Source organism: Orycteropus afer, unplaced genomic scaffold (genome assembly GCF_000298275.1).
Source record: "Orycteropus afer afer isolate SDZICR_OR568_19922 unplaced genomic scaffold, OryAfe1.0 scaffold00079, whole genome shotgun sequence".
In the NCBI taxonomy this organism is placed as follows: domain Eukaryota; kingdom Metazoa; phylum Chordata; class Mammalia; order Tubulidentata; family Orycteropodidae; genus Orycteropus; species Orycteropus afer.
The window spans coordinates 10,537,955-10,560,616 of NW_006921666.1; the positions used below are offsets into that span (position 1 = coordinate 10,537,955).

Genomic DNA, 22,662 nt, shown 5'->3' on the forward strand with positions numbered 1-22,662 from the left:
ATATATACATATATACATATGAATGAGAGAGAGAGACAGAGATAGAAACAGAGAGATGCACACATACAGAGACAGAAAGAGAGATCCATAACGGGCCATTATAAGAAATTGGGCTGTTTAGAGACATATCTCTAACCTTTTAAGATGACCATTATGTAGGTAACCATGCCCTCCCGCATTGAAGTCTTGGCATGGAGAGGGTGGTACGTATGGAGCATGGGGCAGTCTGAGTGTGGCATCCATGGATATGCATGGCCCCTGCCCTTTCCAGTACAATGAAACACAAATGCTCACGGGGTCACTCACAGTTGGGCAAAATGATGATTTTGGATGAACTGTTGGTGTTAGCTTCCACGGAGTCAGCCCCCAGCTCATGGCAACCCCATGCACCACGAGATCAGACTGTTAGGATCCAAGGTTCTCATTGGCCAATTTACAGAAGTAGGTCACCAGGCTTTTCTTCCTAGTTTTACTCTGGAAGCTTTACTGCAATATCTGCTTTGTATCAGCAACATACAAGTCCCCACTGACAGTGGGGTGGTGGCTGCATGCGGTGTGCACTGGCTGGGAATCATGCCTGAGTCTCATTTACATGGAAAGAGAGAATCTGCCACCGCCCCACCCTGTCCCCGGATGATCTAGCCATGCTAAAAGACTGGCATTTGGTTCAGAGTAACAAGCTTATTTTCATCTGCAGGATCTCCCCCTTCTTGTTCCTTTAATTTCTTTCCCTCCTGCCACCTCCCTAGAGCCAAATGTATTTGTCCTTCAGGCCTTAGCATACTTGACCCTGCTTTAGGAAGGCTTTGTGAAGGCCCTGAAGCCTGGTAAAGCCCCAGGGCTGCCCCTCCTGGGCGCCCCTGTATCTCCTGTACTTCCCCCAACATGGCACTCACGATGCTGTTGTCTGTGCACTTACTTCATCCCTGTCTGACTGTGGGCTCCATGAGGACGTGCTGGTGTACCCCAGCAGCAAGCCGAGCACATATCAGCCACTCAGTACATATTTGTCTCCATTGCCAAGGAAGTGACATCATAGCCTGCATCCCCTGACTTGTGCCCTTTCCTGACAGAAAACCTCGCTAAAAATCCCTCTGGGTTGCCAAATTTGCAGCTATCCCAGCATCATGTCAATAACTGGACACAGTGACAGCAATCCATCCCATTCCACAGAAGCCACAGAAGGCCTGGGTTCAGCCAGGTCCACAGCTTTAAGGACTGGATCCTCTGTTTTCACCACTTTATATCACCCTGAACAAGTCAACGAGTGCCTCTCAGTCACTCCACTGCAACCTGGTGGAGCAGCATGGCGTCTGAACCGTAGATTTCTGCAGGGGTATATAAAAGGTTGTTGTTGTTGGGGACTGTCATTGCCTACTCCTTGTTGGTCTTCACTCTCCCACCTCTCTCCTTAGACAGGGCCTGATCACTTCTCTCTCTACCTCCTAACTCACAACACCAGTGCTGCCTCCTGACCCCCCTGCCTCCTTTCACCTACACCTGGGCGTTCTCCAGCCCTCTCCCGCCTATTCACTTCCCATCACTTTCCTGCTTCTTGATCTCACCCAACACACATTCCCTATACTTGAATTCTCTCCTCACTTGTCTTTCCACCCTGCCAATTATCACGACCACAAGCACTCAGACAAATGCTTGGACACAAATGTTGTAGAGGGAGTGAGTGAAAGGATTCAAAGATGAAGTGTGACAGAATGACAAACAGTAAATTATTGTTTGAACAGTACCAGAAATGGAAGTGCTATTCACATCAAGCATTTTGAATTTAGCTAAACTAGCACACCTTTTTAACCTTTTGTGGATTCTTCAGACGTCGACATTTTCTGATATCCATTTCTGTTGTGTTCACACAACCTGGCTGAGAAAAAAAAAAAAAATCATCATATACATTACTCAGTGAAAACCACCCTTCCACTTTAGCCCACATGGGACTATCAGCACCAATCTTTATCTTTCCCATTACAAATGATGCATGATTTTCTCGAGGTTTATAAAATTTTTTTTTAAAAAAAGATATGTCAGTTCCAGTATGTGCTTCACCACAGTGGTCTCATACAAAGTAGAAAAACTTCTTCAATAATATCTAACGAAGATGTGTGGTGGGTATAAAGTATAGTTTTTGAATGTAAACTTATTATTCAAAGTGCCAAGATTGATTCAGCCACAGCCTTTGTTATTTCATATATGTAACTGCCTAAAAAGACTTTGATACCAAGATTTGAAGCTATTTGTTCTTGTTTTTCATCTCTGTTTAATCACCAGTTGCTATCAAGTCAATTCCAACTCATAGAGACTCCAGATGTGTGAGAAGAGAACTATGCTCCATGGGGCTGATGTTTGGGAAGAAGATAGCCAGGCCTTTCTTCCTAGTCATCTCTGGGTGGATTGGAAAGGTCAGCCTTTTGGTTAACAGCTGAGCAAGTTAGCTGTTTGTACCACCCAGTGACTCTTCATCAGTGTTTAGGAAGGCTGAAATAGTTTATTCATTTTTAGTATTATTTCATGAGAGAGATGTAGGATTTATTTTCATAATCTAAAATTAGGAATGTTTGGAAGAGAATAATTTAAAATTTAGCATGGAACGGCAGTGGAAGTAAAAACTGTTTCTTTTGGGAAAGCAAATTTGGGGGGCCCAAAAGTCTCCTGGTGGAATTTCCATGCCTCTCTCCACCCCCCATTTCCACTCCTTTGTTGCTATGGATGGATCTTTACAAAAGGTCGAACAGACACACACTGCAGAAAATCTACTGAGATTTTATGAACGAACAGCAAAGCCAGTTTCACAGAGTTCCGTGGATTTCTTAAGAATGAGACACCTGGTGGCTAAAGACAGTGTTTTCCTTCAAAGGAAGGAATTGAGAAAATGGGAAAAAAAAAAAAACAAAAAAAAACCCAAAAACCCAGAGACCTGGATAAAACGTTCTCACCACTGGCCTGTGGACATCCCAAAAGGCTCGCTCTTGACTATCCAAAATTTTCCTTTCTGTCTTGTCCTTTTTCCGGTCAATCCTGAAAGTGTAAAGAAAGGAAAAGAGAGGTTTTTGCATTCTATGTTTCCTCTGATCCTTACCCCATTTTAGGAACTTAGGGCACACAAGGCAGGTGGTACCTGTACCGCCCCTGCTCTCTGCAAAAAATCCACTGCTGTCAGGTCAATTCCAACTCATGGTGACCCCATGTGTTACAAGTGGAACTGAACTCCATAGAGTTTTCTTTGCTGTAATCTTAATGGAAGCAGGTCACCAGGCTTTTCTTCCATGGTGCTGCTGGTGGGGTTTGAACTGTCAACCTTTCAGTTAGTAGCCAAAAGCAAATAATTTTTACCACTAATGGACTTCCTGTTCCCTGCAGAGCTGGGAAATATGGATGGACAATTCCTTCCAGGAAACCTCAGAAAGTCCACACATGGGTAAGAGACCTTGTTTTAGGCTAGATTTACAAATTACCACATATATGTAATGAATATGGGTGGCTAAAGGGGAGAGTAAGAATGCAATTGTATATTTGAATTATTAAGATTAAGATTTGGAGTATTAAGAACCAAAGTACCCATTGACAAAGCCACCCATCAAAATGGGTATTGTTGGGTTACAGGAAGGAATATAACCATGGGCTTGCCAATGTTTCATTCTCAAATTTGAAAGTCTGTTTGAGATTCTGAGTCAGTAGAAATGTCCTCAAAATGCTAGAATTATGTGTATCAAAAATCACTTAAGCCACCTGGCTCTCTAAAAGTAAAGTAATGGCCTTTGTGTGTGACAAGATCCAGGAGGAACATTTCCCCGGCCTCAGCTGGGGGAGGCACAGATTGCAAGACGGAAACCACAGGTGACAAAGGCAGCTTGTACTGGTTGGATCAGCAGCATAGAGAAGAGGCTTTTAAGAAAGTATATATTATTTCATATCAGCTCTCTATGTCAAAAGGAACTTGGATTAATTCCCATGTAACTTCTGGTTCTCAGCTCTCTTGGGAGCACTTTAGTGTACTGGACTGAAATAAACCCATAATCACTCTGTGATTTTTTTTGTGATAATTAATGTGTACTTAAAAGATCCACAATTTTAATGTAATCACAGAGTTCATTAAAAAAGTTAATGGAGAAATACCATAATGCAGAAAGTGACAATTCCCATTCCTTTTATAACGTGTGATGCTGTTTGATTCTGAAAATATAAATTAATACTCCTCTTTGCTTCCCAGTGGCTTCTGGGTACGTAGGCACAATTCAGCAAATCCTAGACTCCTCCCCACCAGGGCTCCTCCTGCCAAAACTCAGCACCCAGTTTCTGGTGCCCATTTCCCTCAGGGCTGCTGGGATCACCCATGGTCGGCAGGTGGACAGGGCAACGACAGAGATGTGCAGAGGAAGGTGAGAGCAATGACACCATGCGAACCACTGGACCAGATGGTCTCTTGGGTCATTTCCAACTAGGATCCATACTTATGATCAATCTTCACCCACACAACTTGAGACCCAGCCTTTGCTATGGGCTGTAATATTGCCCACAGAGTATGACAGGTCTTCTGGAGGCCTGTGCAGTGGGGGCAAGGGTTTGCAAAAATGCAAGTGGTGTCCCAGGCAAAAGGTAGTTACATTTGCCCAGCTCCCAGCCCATCCTCTGTCCTCCTTCTCTTGTTAACATTTCTGGGTAAGGCAGAGACCATTGCTGGGAAGGACAAAGGAGAAACTGCCCCAAGCAGTTCCATTTCCAGATTTAAAAGGATGTGGTTGACAACCATGTTGTTTGGGGTGTGTAAGGGGGTGCATTTATTCCCCATTCCTCCTATTGCCTTAGAGAGAAAGGAATTTCTACTATACTCCCTGGGAGGGAAACATAAAATAGGTGAAGAACACTTGCAATTTTTCTCCCTTTTCCATCTACTCTCCTCTAGGAGAAAAAGAGTGGCTTAATTTATTGGTAGATTTGAAAGAATATGTGGAGGAAGCTCAGGTCAGTCCCTTCTGGGCCCCAGTCTGGACCAGCCTGTCCTCAGAATGCCTGTCCTTTTGCTGTAGAAACACAGGGTTCACTCTGCCCTGGTTGGTGGGGGAAGACTGCACAGATCCAGCTCTGCCCACAATGGACAAGCTCAATTCCAGGTCAAGATCTATGGCCACAGATACAAAGTCATGTCCTACAGCATTATTATCAGTAATAAGCTGATACTGTGAACTCCATCGAACTTCTGTGTCTCATTTTATAATTGGCTCTAAACCCCTGCCCTGGGGATAAAAACATTATTTGTTGGCCTCCCTCAAACTCCAACATGTTTTGCTATGGAGAAGAAATCCCCAGACCAACAGGTGAAGTGGTCTGATGTTTGTCAGCTTCTGAGCCCAGAAGAGTAATTGAAAATCTTTTTGGAAACAGGTACAACTTCTTGTAGGTGAAGTCCTGCATTTGGGAGAATCCCCATTGCCCACTGAAGCCCACAATTTTGAAACTGTTTTAGAGTGGAAATAGTTACAAAGACAACATCCATCTTGATCTCCATTTCTACCCTGTTGTTCCTATGAGAGATTGGAGTGACAAATGACAGCTGACGGATCAAGGAGGGGAACCCCATTTTGGCAAGCTCACTTTGCACCCCATCTTCAAATTCCAGAGAGTCTTTTTCTCTCTGCAAAGGTCTCTATTAAGTTCACCTACTTCACTTGTGCTTCTGCTTGCATAAAGATGAATTCCCACTTCCTTGCAAAGGCCCGCTGGAGTCTTGCTAAATTTTCCTAATGAGAAATGAAAATCAACAAGAAGGCATTAATTATCATAAGATAGCACACTGACAATAATGACTATTATAAGGCAGCCATCTATTTTGGTAAACCGCCACTCCCCAACACAACAGAAGTGGCCCACTTCAAATCCACTGGCCACAAACTCAATTTGACTTTGCACCATACCCTACTGTACAGAGATAAGCTATTAATATCCATTAATATACCTATTAAATCGGAAATCTCCGTGACCCACCTGATTCTTGTGTTCTGGCTTGTTTTTACAGGAACACAGCTCACACAAAGCTTGTTATAAAGACTACTGAAAATAGGGAGAATGGCTTGTGACTATTTCATGCAGGGTCTGGGGAAGGGGTGAGGGGATCTTTGTTGGGCATCTCAGAAATCAAACCCAGGGAAGGATTTCTCGGGACTCATCTTCCACCTGGAACCTCGGAAGGTCTCAGGAAGGAGGACCAAGAAGACTATCTTTAAGTGCCTTCAGAAAGTCAGAATTCAAAATGGGAAAAAAGGGACTGTCTATATTTGTGATGTCCATGAAAGGAAACCCCAAAAGAGAGAGAAACAAAACATGCCTACAGCTGGCTTTAGAAGAGAAAAACCAAAAACGAAACTCACTGCTGTTGAGGCGGATCTGACTCACAGCGACCCCTCCTTGGGTTTCTGAGGCGGTATCACTACGGAAGTAGATTGCCCAATCTTCCTTCCAAGGAGTGGCTGGTGGGTTTGAACCTCTAGCCCTCTGGTTAACAGTCAACTGCCTTAGGCACTATGCCACCAGAAGAGGGAAATAATTTCTTAAAGTCTGTAGACTTACCTAATGGAACAGTGGGATTATGAGGAGGGTATTTTGACAGTTCCTCTAATGATCCACCTAATTCTGATGGAATGCAAAGCCAGAGTCCACAATCTGCTATGTATTTTCACAGAGCTCATGCCAACACCTAATTGATTGCCCTCATTAGTGGATTATTAATATCAAAGCAGGAGCTCTGGTGGTGTAGTGCCTAATGCATTTGACTGCTAACCAGAAGGCTAGCGGATCAAACCCACCAGCCATTCCTTGGAAGGAAGGTTGGGCAATCTACTTCCATAGTGATACCACCTTGGAAACCCTAGGAGGTCACTATGAATCAGAACTGACGTGACAGCAGTGAGTTTGAGTATAATACAAAAGCAGCTTCCGTAGAAGAGCACCACATGTGAACTCAATTATTATTAAGGCTTGGTGTACAAGGACCTCTCAAAAACTGTCCCTTTGATTCCTCTCACTGTTCATAGGAAACAAACTGGAAATGTCCAAGTGTCAATTAACTGGGGAGTACCAAAGACCAAAAACCAAATGCACTGCTGTTGAGTCGGACCCCACTCATAGGGACCCCTCTTTGGGTTTCTGAGGCAGTATCATAAATCATGATACAGTCATACCATGGAATGTTAGGCAGCCATTAAACATGATAATGTAGATTTTTATTATTGACATGGAAAGTTTCCCAAGATGCCTACACTGTTGTTGTTGTTAGGTGCTGTCGAGTCAGTTCTGACTCACAGCAGTCCTATGTACAACAAACAAAACACTGTCTAGTCCTGCACCATCCTCACAGTCATTGCCAGGTTTGAGCCTGTTATTGTAGCCCCTGTGTCCATCAAGCTCATTGAGGATCTGTCTCCCTTTCCCTAACCCTCCACTTTACCAAGCATGATGTCCTTCTTTGGGACTTGTCCCTCTTGGTAATGTGTACAAAGTATGTGAGACAAAGTCTCGCCATCCTTGCTGCTATGGAGCATTCTGACTGTATTTCCAAGGCAGAGTTGTTTGTTCTTCTGGAAGTCCACCCAATATTCTTTGCCAACACCATAATTCAAAGGCATTAATTTTTCTTCAGTGTTCCTTATTCATTGTCCAGATTTCACATGCATATGAGGCGATTGAAAATGCCATGGCTTGGGTCAGGCTCACCTTGGTTCACAGAGTGACCTCTTTGCTATTCAACACTTTAAAGAGGTCTTTTGCAGCAGATTTGCTCAATACAATACATTGTTTGATTTCATGACTGCTGCTTCCATGGATGTTCATTGTGGATCCAAGTAAAATGAAAGTTTTGACAACTTCACTACATTCTCTGCTGATCATAATGCCCTACAGTATATGACTGGGAAAAGAAGCAGCTTATACATAAGGTTTATGGTACAATGGCATTTCTTTGTTGAAAAAAAAAAGTATGTATAGAAAAAAAATAGTGATTTTCTCTGTGGAGGAAGGATTGTAGGTTATTTTTTTCCTTTCTTTGCTGTTTGAGTTTTTTTTTTTTCCCCACAAAAAGAATAAGAAGAAAGAATTTTTAATTAAGCAAATGATTGTATTTTGAGAACAGAATTATTTTTAGTTTCTAATAATTTAATGCAGAACTATAACCTAAAAGAACACCTTAATGTTACATTGTTTACAAACCTCAACGAGATATATTGACACACCAGTCACAATACTGCACTCAAATATACCACAGACCATGAAGACTAGGCAACATTTCATTCTGTTATACATAAGGTCATTATGAGTCTGAGCCGACTTGATGATGACTAAATCCATTGACAATGAGTCGATTAAAGCTCAGAGACACTATAGGACAGAGTAGAGCTGCCCCATTGGGTTTCCAAGGCTATAATCTTTTCAGAAGAAATCTGCCACATCTTTCTCCCATTAAGTGGCTGGGGGTTCAAACCTCAGACCTTTCAGCTAGCAACCGAGCACTTAACCACTGCACCACCAGGGCTCCTTTGATGACAACTAACCAACAGCAAATCCAAGGAAAGATTCTTTACTGCCTTGAACATTGCCTCTCTTCCTGTAGCTGCCAGGCCCTCTGTCATTTCAACTCAGCAGCACCTTCACTGGAGGTGTGTGAGGAGAGGGCAGAGGTAGGCCCAAGTAAATTTAGCCACTTTCTGTAATTCCCTGTGACCCATATATAGTTTTTTTGGGGGGAAAGATTCTGCAACTAAAAGTTACAAATATATTTTAAATTCTCTCTGAGTTTTATAGCCTTGGTTTCTGCATCTGGTAAATGGGAATAGATATGCATGTGGGGCCACTAATATTTGCAAGGAATCACCTTTTGTGAAGGAAGGTGAATGTGATAGTTGGAGCTATGTGTCAACTTGGCTGGACCCCAGTTCTGTGTGGCTGTTCCCATGATGGGATCAGATGACTGTGTTCTGAGTGGCCAGTCTGCCCAAGGGGAGTTTCCCTAGGGGTGTGGCCTGCTTCCAAGATATCCAGGGACATCCTGGGAAGAGCCGCATTCCTTGAGGGGTTGGAACCCTGGTGTGCGAACTACAGACTTCCTTGAGTGAGCGGCCCACTGCTCGGCCTGGAGATCTCAGATTCGTCTTTTGTTGGAGTCAACAACCAGTGTACTGCATGCCAGCTTGAATCTCTTGGCTCCCCTGTGCTTGCAGAAGCCAAGGCGGCCGCAAGCCCCATCTCCTCCAGAGACTTGGACTTTTCGGCTTGGACTTGTCGGCTTCTATATGCTTGTGAGCCATTTTCCTAAGATAAATTTCTCTCTCTCTCTCTCTCTAAATATATATATATACACTTTGCTGGTTTTTGTGTTTCTCTAGAGAACCCAATCTAACACAAGGAAGAGGGTAAGAAAGCTGGGAAATTATGTGCCTCATACAGTTTATATCCTGGATTAAATCCTGACTTTACATTGTGGATTAAATTGTATACCCCTGGAATATGTGTTGGAATCCTTACCCCTCACCTATGGATGCAATCCTGTTTACAAATAGGGTTTTCTTTGTTACATTAATTTGATCATAATTGCGTAGGGTGGGTTCTAAATCTCATCACTTCTGAGTTATAAAGAAAACAGATTAGACACAGAGACACAAACACACAGATGACACGTAAGAGCCATCTATAAGGTGGAGAAGGCCAAGGAACCAAGGAACACCCAGGGCACTGACAATGAAAGAACCGATATGGACAAGACCCTGCTTTGGACTTTTAGCCTCCAGAACCATGAGAAAATAAACCTCTGTTCTTTAAAGCCACCCACTTGTGGTATTTCTGCTAAAGCAGCACTAGATAACTAAGATACATCAGATTCCACCACCTGCTGCTGGGATCTGTGAGGGGGTTGTTGTTATTGTTGTTATGTGCCGTCAAGTTGGACCCGACTCATAGCGACCCCTCCTTGGGTTTCCGAGGCAGTATCACTATGGAAGTAGATTGCCCCATCTTTCTTCCGAGGAGTGGCTGGTGGGTTTGAACTGCCAGTCTTCTGGTTAGCAGTCAAGTGCTTTAGGCACTATGCTACCAGGACTCCCCTGTGAGTGGGTACAAAGATGCAATTATTAATTTTTATTTTAAAATTATCACAAAGTATATTTGACTTTTTTTTGGTGTCCACTTCTATGCATTTTAGCACATGTATGGATTTGTATAACCACCTCAACAATCAGAATACAGAATCTTCCATAATTCCCCCCAAATTCCCTTATGCTATCTCTTTATAGTCACATGCTTTCCCCACCCACAATCACTGGCAACCACTCATCTGCTTTCTATCATGATAGTTTTGTCTTTTCAGGAATGTCAAATATGTGAAATTATACAGTTTATAACCTTTTGAGACTGGCCTCTTTCACACAGCTTAATGTCTCTGAGAGTCAACCAAGTTGTTGCATGTATCGATAGTCTGTTCCTTTTTACTGCTGACTAGTAGCCTAAGGAACTTGACTGCTAACCAGAAGGCTAGTGGTTCAAACCCACCAGCCACTCCTCAGAACGAAGGTTGGGCAATCTACTTCTGTAGTGTTACCGCCTTGGAAACCCAAGGAGAGGTTGCTATGAGTCAGGTCCAACTTGATGGCACATAACAACAACAACAACAACAGCAGTATTCTATTGTACAGATGTACCTGAGTTTAACGATTTACCTGTTGAAGGGCATTTGTGTTGTTTCTAGCTTTGGCCATCACAAGCTAAGTTTCTGTGAACATTAGTGTAGGTTTTTTGTGTGTGAATACAAGCTCTGGTTTCTCTAGAATATGTAACTAGAAGTAGGATTGCTGGGTTGAATGGTGAGTGTATGTTTAGCATTGTAAGAAACTGCCAAACCATTTTTCAGAATGGCTATACCATTTTGCCAATTGAAATTGTGGGATGACATCAAGAACATCATCCATGAAGAAAGCAAGAGGTCATTAGAAAGACAGGAAAGGAAGAAAAGACCAACATGGATGTCAGAAGAGACTCAGAAAATTGTCCTTGAATGGAGACTAGCTAAAGCAAATAGAAGAAATGACAAGATAAGAGAGCTGAACAGAAGATTGCAAAGAGCAGCTGGAGAACACAAAGTCAATTATTATAATGAAATGTGCAAAGATGTGGAGTTAGAAAACTAAAAGGGAAGAAAATGCTCCATATTTCCCAAGCTGAAGCTGAAGAAAAAATTTGAGCCTCGAGTTGAAATATTGAAAGATTCTATGGAAAAATTATTGAATGATGCAGGAAACATGAAAAGAAGGTGGAAGAAATATACAGAATCACTGTACCAAAAGGAATTGCTCGATGGTCATCCATTTCAGGAGGTGGCATATGATCAAGAACTGATGGTATTGAAGGAAGAAGTCAAAGCTGCACTGAAGGAATTGATGAAGAACAAGGCTCTAGGAATTGACGGAATACCATTGAGATGTTTCAACAAATGGATGCTGCACTGGAGGCACTCACTTGTTTATGCCAAGAAATTTGGAAGATAGCTGCCTGGCCAACTGACTGGAAAAGATCCATGTTTGTATCCATTCCAAAGAAAGGTGATCACACAGAATATAAAAATTATCAAACAATATCATTAATATCAAAGTCAAATAAATTCTTGCTGAAAATAATTCAAAAACAATTGCAGAAGTATATTGACAGACAACTTCCAGAAATGCAAGCTGGATTCAGAAGAGGCTGTGGAATGAGGGATATCATTGCTGATGTCAGATGGATCTTGGCTGAAAACAAAGATTACCAGAAAGATGTTTACTTGTGTTTTATTAACTATGCAAAAACATTAGACTCTGTGGAGCATAACAAATTATGGATAACATCGAGAGGAATGGGAATTCCAGAACACTTGATTGTGCTCATCAGGGACTTGTACATAGACCAGGAAGCTGTCATTTGAACAGAGCAAGGGGATACTACATGGTTAAAATCAAGAAGGGAGTGCTTCAGAGTTGTATCCTTTCACCATACTTATTCAATCTGTATGCTGAGCAAACTATCTGAAAGCTGGACTATATGAAGAAGACCATGGCATCAGGATTGAAGGAAGACTCATTAACAACTTGGGATACACAGATGACACAACTTTGCTTGCTGAAAGTGAGGATGACTAGAAGCAGTTACTGATAAAGATTAAAGACTGCAGTCTGCAGTACGGATTACATCTCAACATAAAGAAAACAAAAATCCTCACAACTGGACCAATAAGCAGCATCACAAAATAAATGGAGAAAAGATTGAAGTTGTTAGAGATTTCATATTACTTGGTTCCACAATCAACACCAAAGGAAGCAGCAGTAAAGAAATCAGACAACGTATTGCACTGGGCAAACTGCTGCAAAAGACCTCTTTAAAGTGCTGAAGAGCGAGGATGTCTCCTTGAAGACTAAGGTGTGCCTGATGCAAGCCATGGTATTTTCAATCACCTCATATGCATGTGAAAGCTGGACAACGAATAAGGAAGACTGAAGAAGAGTTGATGCTTTTGAGTTGTGGTGTTGCCAAAGAATGCTGAAAGTACCATGGACTGCCAAAAGAATGAACAAATCTGTCCTGGAAAAAGTCCAGCCAGAATGCTCCTTGGGAGCGAGAATGGGCAGACTTCATCTCACATACTTTGGTCATGTTAGAAGGGACCATTCCTTGGAGAAGGATATCATGATTGGTAAAATGGAGGGTCAATGAAAAAGGCCAAGGCCCTCAACAAGATGGATTGACATGGTGGCTGAAATGATGGGCTCAGGTGTGGCAAGGATCGTGAGGCTGGCACAGGACCGGGCAGTGTTTTGTTCTATTGTTCATGGGGTTACTATGAGTCGTACCCACTTGACGGCACCTAACAAAAACAACACACCATTTTGCATTCTCACCAGCAATATATAAGTGCTTCAGTTGTTCCACATCCTTATCGGCACTTAGTATTATCAGTATGTTTTATTTTGGCCATTCTAATAGGTGTGTAAGAGCTCTGGTGGCATAGTGCCTAAGGCATTTGACTGCTAACCAGAAGGTTGACAGTTCAAACCCACCAGCCACTCATTGGAAGGAAGGATGGGCAATCTACTTCTGTAGTGATATTGCCTCGGAAACCCAAGGAAGGGTCGCTATGAGTTGAAATCGACTTGACAGCAGTGAGTTTGGTTTTTTGGTTTAATAGGTGTGTAGTAGTACCTCTTCATGGCTTTAATCTGCATTTCCCTAATGGCTAATGTTGAACATTGTTTCATGCTTATTTCCTATCCTTAACGTCTTCTTTGGTGAAGTGTTCATTTGCCCATTTTTAAACTGAGTTGTCTTCTTATTATTGAATTTGAGAATTCTTTGTATAAAGATGAAAATTTATTGCACTGGAAAGAGGAGCTGAAAACAAAGGAAGGGAAGCAGAAAAGACATCCCTTCCAATGTCCGAAAGAGTTTGGAGGGGAAGAGAAAGGAAAAATACAAGCCTAAACAGAGCTACAGATAATGTTTTCACCCCTTCCACACCTAGCCTGGAAAATAATCATACTTACTGCTTCATAATCTGCCAATTCCAGCCTTGCTTTATTCTGCATTGTTCTCTTACAGAGATAGATGGCTGAGGGAAGAAGAGAAATGACAACATGTATAAAAGCAGCAGTGTAGAGGAATCATAAATCCATTCATTCACCTACCTACACACCCACCCACCCATTCATCCATCGACCCAGCCAGCCAACCAGCCAGCACCTACTTTGTGCCCAGCACTGTGCTATGAAAATTATGTTTTCATATGGAAACCATGACACCTGGCCTCTAGAAATCTTTCTGCAGGGCAGGCTCGGATGAGGACCCCATCTTTCAATCCTGACAGTTCTACCCCCTTGCCCTGCTTCGCCCAAAACATCCTTCACTTGGAGTCATCTTTTACATTACCTGACCACGTTACCCTCCTGCCTAAAAGTCTTACATTGAATCCTCAGACCTTAGAAGAAAGACCAAGTTCCTTGAGTGGCAACTATGGTTCTTTTTGATCCCGTCTCTGCTTATTGCATTAACCTCATCTCCCTTATCTCAGGCATGCCCTTTCTGTTCCATTCCTATGGGTGTATGTCCTCTGCCTGAAATGACTTTTCCTTTTTCTGTATCCTTTTCCTCTATCGGTCTATCTCCTACTAGTCTTTCAAGATGCAGTGTGGTGTTCTAGATACATCCATACACACTTCAACCATGAACCTAATTCCATTGCAAGGGTAATCATGAGTTTACAAGACTGTTCCCTGCTCTAGGCTGAGGGTTCCTTAAGGACAGAGGTTATGCTCCACTCAGCATTCTATCCCTGTACTTAGAACCAGGCCCCAGTTCACCACAGGTAGGGTGAATGAACAGTGAGAAGGGAAAACATCTTAGGTATCTCAGCCCAGGCTAAAGAAGGGTTCTTGGTCCTTAGTTCTCAGGGCGTTCTTCTTCAAGCATGGTCTTTATCACCCTACCTCCTTCTTTTCACTCACTGAAAACTTTAATGAGTACTTCTTATGTGTCAAGTTGTTTTGCGTGTTGAAAAATCATCGTAATAGTTTTGTTGTTGTAGTTATGTGCTGTCGAGTTGCACCTGACTCATAGCCACCCCTCCTCGGGTTTCTGAGGCAGTATCAGTATGGAAATAGATTGCCCAACTTTCCTTCTGAGGAGTGGCTGGTGGGTTTGAACTGCCAGCCTTCTGGTTAGCAGTCAAGTGACTTAGGCACTATGCTACCAGAGCTCCCATTTATTTATCTAGAGCTCATTGAACTCCAGGTACTATTCTAAAGACTTCCCTTATGTTCACTTACTTAATCCTCAAAACCCATTCTGGTGGCTTCTGTTACTCACATGTTACAAATGAGGAAAACTTGTCAGGTCACTCCCCACTGCCGGGGACTATGGGACCCATTCTAAACTTCTGTCCTTGATTACTAAGGCCTTTTTATAAACCTTCCCCTCCCAACCTGTCCAACCTTCCCAGTCATTCTTCATCAAAGTAAAACCTTTGAATACTCAGATCAGACCCGTTCATCACCATGCCCTTCTTCCCCCATTAGGCCGCGTCCCCCAGCCTAGAATCTTTGAGGGCAAGACTATAACTTGCCTCAAATGTCACGTCTGTGATAAAGCAATTGGTACAGAGTAGGAGATTAGTAAATGTTTGTTGAATTAACTAGTTTCTAGCTCTTCATCAATCAAAATCATACCTATTCTGAATTCTTAGGTTCAGTTTCACATCCTTCCTGGTTAGAGGGACCCTTCCTGACACCTTTCTGTGCTAAATGGCTTAGCAGGTGCCCATTTTACACTGGCTGTCTTTCAGTTGCTTGATACATAATAGTCTTGGTTCCCTGGGAGCCTGAGCTACTCTTAAAGGGCCAACGCCACATCTTAGCCTCCTCATACGGTCACCCTAGTGCTAGGTAATGAGCAGGACAGTAAACCTCTCCTGTAGTATAATAATACCAACTACCACCAAAGTGGTACTAATATCAGCCACCACCACTAAACCAGTAACCATACCTGTTGCTGTCAAGTTGATTCTGACTCCCTTTTATGTCAGAGTAGAACTGCACTCCATTGGGTTTTCAAGGCTGTGACGTTTCCAAAGCATGTCACTAGACCTGTCTTCTGAGGTGCTGCTGAGTGGGTTTGAACTGCCAATGTTTTGGTTAGTAATTGTGCACTGGACCATCTGTACCACTCAGGGAGTCTTATTACACCATGGTAGTAATATTATCAACCACCACTGCAGTAGCAATAATATTAATTATCACCCAAACTGACTGCTGTTGAGTTGATTCCAACTCATAGCAACCCTACAGGATAGGGTAAACTGTCCCACAGGGTTTCTAAGGCTATAAATCTTTAGAGAAGCAGATTGTCATACTTCCCTCCTGTGGAACGGCTGGTACGTTCAGACTGCTGACCATTTTGTTGGCAGCCAAGCTCTTTAACCAGTTCGCCACAAGGGCATAGTAATATCAGCCACCATCACAGTTTTTATTGAATTCTTTCTATGTGCCACACATACCGAATAGTATATGCGTTATCTCATTTAACCCTTATACAACAATATAGAGGAAAAAGTACAATTCTTATTCTGATTTTAATAGGAGGAACAGACAGTGTAAATAATTTGCCAAGATCACACAGCTGGTAGAGCCAGTTCATCCTGGGGCCCACTCTGCTGAATTCCCTCTTGCTGTTGTTAGCTTCTATTGACTTGGCTCTCAGCTTGTGGCAACCCTATGCATTGTGGTGATCCACAGGACTTTCAGTGACTGAATTTTGAAAGTAGATTGCCAGGCCTTTCTTCTTACTCTTAGTCTGGAAGCTCTGCCAAAACCTGTTCAGCATTATAGCATCATGCAAGCCTCCACTGATCGGTGGCTGTGACCAAGGTACACCGGCCAGGAATCAAACCCAGGTCTGCAGCACAGAAGGCAAGATTTCTCCCACTGAACCACTACTGCCTCCTGAATTCTGTTAGTAAATCCTTATTGCTTTCCTGAGGAAACTGCTTTAGAAATGCTGGCAGGCGCTTTTGCATCCTGCACCTTATTTATCTATCTGATTTGCCACAAAAAGAGGCACAGGAATTCAAAATAATTTTGCTTTAATGGTAGCTTGATAGAAACTGTTATTTTTATCTCTGTTCATGCTGCACAACTAAAATCATGAATGAAGACAACTTGGAAAGAGAGAGCAATAACACCATTTTGCACTCAGTACAGAAAGGCCTAAGCTTTACAGATGTTCAAATAAATATTTTCATCTTATTTCTGTCCAGTTGTCTCGGTCAATCATCCCCTTGCCCACTCCCTTGACTCGAAAAATACTGGTTTTCACATTCACAGGGGCATGAGGCTGCTGCATGGAGCTGAGCTGTAATTATTCAGATTCCAAGTTGGACTTTTCAGGAGCTGGATTTTAGCCCCAGAAGCACTTGTTTTACAAGCAGCTAAATGTATTCAGGGCCTGAAGCCTTGTTGGGCCCGCTAATCAAGCTCACAGGGAAGCTCTGGACAGCCGAGGAGTCTGCCCTAGTGCCTCGCCTTCTGTACCAATGCTGACTCCAGACTTGGAAAGCGAACGACTGTAACAAAGTACCTTATCAAGTGGACTTACTAAGTAGTGAAGGGGGTGGTGTAGTGGTTAAAGGATTTGGCTGCTAACTAAAAGATTGTTGGTTCAAACCAACCAGTTGCTCTGTGGGAGAAAGATGTGGCAGTCTGCTTCTGTAAAGATTTACAGCCTTGGAAATTCTATGGGGCAGTTCTCTTTCCTATAGGTTTGCTATGAGTTGGAATTGATTCAAGGGTCGTGTGTGTGTGTGTGTGTGTGTGTGTGTGTGTTTTCTTTAGTGGCACAATGATTAACTGTGGCTGCTAATTGAAAAAGGTTGTCAGTTCAAACCCACTTAGTGACTCCGTAAGACAAAGACAAACAGCTGGCAATTTGCTCTCAGAAAGATTACTACAGCTGACAAAACTCTATGGGGGTGGTTCTACTCTGTCACATGGGGTCACACCCTGCAGAATCAACTCAACAATTATGTAATAACTTGCTCGTCGTCCATCCTCCAGGACTGCTCACAATTGCCGGCTTCCTCCCCATCACATGTATGATCCACAAGTCAGCCCCTTTTGAGCCCCTTCCCCCAGCTGCACACCTCTCTCCCACACTCTGCAGTCGAATCTGCCCTGCTGTCCCCTATAGTCCTGCAAAGAACCTAGGGGAAAACTGCAGGTCACACTGAGGGCCAGTCCCAAGGAGAGATATGGACTAGACTGCCACAGCAGCTAAGACAGTGGCTAGGACTTGGTGCAAAGTGGCTGTGTTGCTGCAGTAGCCTTCATGAACATTCTCACAGGAGCATGAAAAGAGCATGGGCTTTGGAGACCCCAGATCTGAGTTCAAATTCTGCCACTCTGTGAGGGGTTGTTGATCACCTTCAATGAAAAACCAGAACTGTCAGCAAATGTTTACTGAGTGCCAACTATGCCTCAGGCATGTGCTGGGAATATGAGAATGAATGAGGAGGGTCAGTCCCTGTCTCAGGGGGCATATAGTCAACTGGGCACTCAGACAAATAGAAGATAGTGTAATATGTGTGAAGGTGTGGGCTCTCTGGGCCTCAGGTTCTTTATCTGAAATATAGGGATAATAGAACTTCTTCAGAGGATTGGTACATGGTAAGGGTTAAATAGTCTCCGCATGAGAACATGTGGCAAGAGTCTAATAGATCCTACTGGGATAGAGGCAACTCCTGCTTACCCACGTCAGCTCCACCCACTCTGATGGTTTATTTTCCTAGTCCAGAGTGACTTCTGTCCTCCCCTCCCAGATCTATCTCCCGTTCTCCTCAACTTACAACCATTAAAAACATCATGAGTTCTTAATAAGTCTTAAAAAGGCTGTGAGAATACAGTCAGGAGGAGGTGGCCCCTTGAACTAGCCCTTCCTGAAATCCTGTTCCAGGAAGGAGTCATCAACAGTTACTATTTCATAGTGCTGGTGTGGGATGTGAGCTCTCCATGGCCCCACAGAAGGAACGTACTAGCCACTTTTAAGGAAATGTTTCTTCCCTTCCCTATTTCCTTCCAAGGGCAGCACCTTTCTGTGTGCTCTGTGTTCCTTCATTGCGTGGAACAGGGAGTTCATTACACATTCACAAGATGGGAAAGGATTAAGCAGGGTAATGGACACTGCAGCGTCTCCCACCACTGCCCCGTGCACTGTCATTGCCCAGGCACCAAACGTTTGCCTTCTGCCCTCCCAGCAGTAACTCTAAGAGTGGACCACAGCATCAGCTCTCACCGTAGTCAGTATTTTCAGGTTCCCAGCAGTTCGAAGGCCAGAAGTATGGAGCCTGTAAAAGAGACAACGTCAGCACTCAGAGGCACCCACAGCACCTGCCCTCACCTCCCTGCATCCAGTGAGGACCCCTCCCTATGCCAGACTCTGCCCCCATCTCTTCTTTGCTGACACCACACACCAAAACTCCCCTGTTCTTTAATGCAGCTGAGACCAGTCAATGTTTTTCTCTAGGTGCTGAGAAATGAAATCCAAGGTAAGCAAAATAAATGCAAAAATAAGAAAATTTGTTTGCAGGGCAAACATTTCTTAGCCCAAGCAATAAAAATCTAACTATGGAAGTCATGGTGGCATAATTTATTGAATACCCAAGGTCCAAGTTCCTTTTTGTCTTCAACACTGTCTGAAGGACTGTGCCCCAAATCTTTTGGTTTAAGCCTTGACATAACTTCTTATCTTTTCCCCAATTTCCTCTAGGACAAAATCCAGCTGAGGGAGTGGAATATAGATGGGAAGAATTATTACATTGTGAATACAAACTCCACACCAGGAAGGGAGACTTTGGTATCAGGGTAACGTAAGTCCAAATCAAATTAAGACTGCCTCCCTCATTTACTAAGTACCTCATTAATTCCCTGATCACCTCAGTTTTCTTATCTGTTAAATGGGTGATAGTTACCTCCAGAGGTTTGTTCCTCAGTATAAATGAAGAAATATGTGTACTTAATAAATAGTAGCTCTCAAGGAAGGCTAGGACCTTCTCCTCTTCCCTCTTAATGTGATTTGAGTGAGGCAACAAATGATCCAGACCAACATTTCCTTGACTTTCCCAGTGCTTGGGAGGGGTTAGGGTGATTCCTTTTCATACTCTCAGCTCTTTTCTTTAAAAGGTAGTTTTAATCAAAGATCAGGTGACTGTGAGAAGAAAGGATTTTATAGGAGGAGGAGCTGGGCAGGCCTACCTGGAAACGATAAAAAGTGCCATCATCCTTCATGGTGAGAACGTGGTCTGAGATTGGAAAGATGTAGCCCTGGGCAGCTATAAGGCTCCCCAAGTGTATTGCTTCAACTGCAGGGATAGGGGACAGGAGAAATAATTAGGCAGCTGTTGGAACCCAGAGTTACTTAGCCGAAGTATAACCCGGGAGAGCAGACAGATAACCAGTGGTCAACTGTCATTACCTCAGATAGCTGTGTCTGTGATTGCACTGGAGAGGCACAATGGTTGGCAAGGGCCACCATGTGTCTGGGACTCCTCTGGATCCTAGCTCTGAGAATTTGATGTTGCTCAAACTTTCTGGAGACATTCTGGAAAAGTCTAGTTTCATGGCTAAGAGCATGAGGTTTGGTGCAGATAAACCTGTACTTAATTAAGTGAGATATTTCATGTAAAGTGCTTAGCGTGTCCGACATACAGTCAATGCTCACTAAACGCTAGAAGCCCTGATTCATGCTTTTAGTTTCATCTGTGGTTACCATGGTAGTTAATTATGGCAGCCTCACCTCTTGTAAACACTTTGGATTCATGTTGATTTCCTTAGTATTACAGTCCCACCAGTGATCAGGACTCTCTTATTTGACATAGAGTCAAATCTCATTTTCTCAGGAAATTTGAGGGAGGGCAGTGGAGTGGGAGTGGCATATAGAGGTCAGTCTGATAGAAATATTCTATTTTTTGCTACTATCAACCTGTTGCTTTGTTATTTTAGCACCAGTCATAAATATATTCTTACAGGTGGTTAAAAATTTACATTTATTCTGAGCAAGAGATAATTTAAAAAATAACAAATCGAAATGGTTATACCATACATAATCATCTTTCACAAATACAGAAAGTACTTTTTCTAATAAAAACCAAACTTTTGGACATGGAAATCATTGATATGCTCAGGAAATCATGTTGTTGTTGTTATTTGCCCTTGAGTCAGACCCGACTCATAGCGACCACTCCTTGGGTTTCCAAGGCAGTATCACTATGGAAGTAGATTGCCCAACCTTCCTTCCAAGGAGTGGCTGGTGAGTTTGAACTGCCAGCCTTCTGGTTAGCAGTCAAGTGCCTTAGGGACTACGCTACCAGAGCTCCTTCAGGAAATCATAGTAATTATTAATTTCATAAGCTCTGAATTTTTTGAAATGACTTATTTGGGTTTTACTTGCGAATTTTCCAAGAGGTTGAATATAACCCAAGTGCTTTGCTTATTAAAAACTACCTTTCTCATAGAATTGTTATGAGTCACAATTGACTCAATGGCAGTAGGTTTGGTTTTTTGGTATTTTCCTTTGGAAGGAGCCCTGGTGGTATCATGGTTAAAGCATTTGGTTGCTAACTGAAACGTCGGCAGGTCAAACCCACAAGCTACTACTCCACGGGAGAAAGATGAGGCAGTCTGCTTCTGTGAAGACTTGGAAACCCTATGGCACAGTGCTACTCTGTTCTGTAAGGTCACTGTGAGTTGGAATCGACTTGATGGGAGTGGACTTGGTTTGATGTTTATCCTCCTTTGGAAGAGACACACACGTTTAATAGATGGCATTGGAATGAATAGTTTTATTTTATTTGCTTTGTGATGAACAGCTTGTTTAAAGTCTATACACTTTAAGAATCATGGTTCCAGCAAAAAGAGAAGTTTCATTACCCACAGCTGCTCCTTCCACAAGTACCAAAATCACCAAACCCGCTGCTGAGTCAATTCCAACTCATAGTGATCTTACAGGGCAGAGTAGAACTGCCCCCTAGGGTTTCTAAGACAGTAAATCTTTATGGAAGCAGACTTTATCATTCTCCCATGGAGCAGCTGGTGGGTTCGAACTGCTGACCTTTAGGTTAGCATTCAAGTGCTTTAACCACTTCACCACCAGGACTCCTTTTCCTAAGAAAGGAAGAGTGAAATCTAGTAAGAAGGTAGCTTGCATGCCACCCACCTGGCAGTGAAAACTCTCACTTCATTTTTTTTAATGCATTTTATTGAAATATAATTTATGTGCAGTGAAATACACAAAACTAAAGTCGCATGGGTCAATGCGTTTTTGTTGTTGTTGTTGTTGTGTTCCCTCTCCTCCCCTTCCACCCCTGGCAACCAACAAAGAAAGTTTACCTCCATATATAAACCTTTCCTTGACCCTCCATAACAACGAACTAATATTATATTGTCCTTCTGTGATTAACTTATGTCACTCAGTATAATGTCCTCCAGGTTCATCCATATTATGTGGTGTTTTCAGACTCTACATTATTCTTTAGTGCTATGTAGTGTTCCATTATGTGTATGTATCATAGTTTGTTCATTCACTCTTCTAAAATCTTAGTGATAAATCTTAGATATAAATCTTGGAGATAAGTCCCTTGCCAGATATGTAATTACTGGCAAATATGAATTTGTTGCTGTCATTTTTGTTATGTGCTTTCTCCTGGTGTCTATTTTTTTGTTCCATATAATTTTCTATGCTGAGCTTGTTTTGTTTATGAATTATGTTATCACTTCCATCATTGCTATTGTTTTAGTATTTGTTGAATATTTATGCTAGTCCTCTTTTTTGATGCGAAGGTTTATCATTTTCCTTTGCGGTTACTCTGTAATTTATAGTTTTCTTCCCAAGTGTAAAACAGTCCATTCTATCTTGTAGTTGTCTTGACTTCCCTACCATCTAGAAGTTCTGTAATAACACATTGTTTTCCCTCTTTTTGGTTTGTAGTTGTCCTCATTTGTAAATTGATGTCTCCGGTTCCCTGTTTACAATCTTGTAGGCTTATTTACTTTGGATACTTCCATAGCTGGGTTGGTTTCTGGGTTATATCATCATATGTGTTAATGGTCA

General features: G+C 42.6%; 1 protein-coding gene across 1 annotated transcript in view; it reads right to left on the minus strand.

The window, feature by feature from the left end:
• RGS6 (regulator of G protein signaling 6) overlaps positions 1–22,662 on the minus strand; it is a 302,264-nt gene that overhangs the window by 129,760 nt on the left and 149,842 nt on the right. The window contains exons 3-8 of the mRNA XM_042781016.1: positions 19,809–19,915; positions 18,850–18,901; positions 13,557–13,621; positions 5,671–5,747; positions 2,946–3,027; positions 1,802–1,876 (exon numbers count right to left, since the gene is read on the minus strand). Of these exons, the coding sequence (XP_042636950.1) occupies positions 1,802–1,876; positions 2,946–3,027; positions 5,671–5,747; positions 13,557–13,621; positions 18,850–18,901; positions 19,809–19,915 (458 nt within the window). The remainder of the gene's footprint in view (positions 1–1,801; positions 1,877–2,945; positions 3,028–5,670; positions 5,748–13,556; positions 13,622–18,849; positions 18,902–19,808; positions 19,916–22,662) is intronic.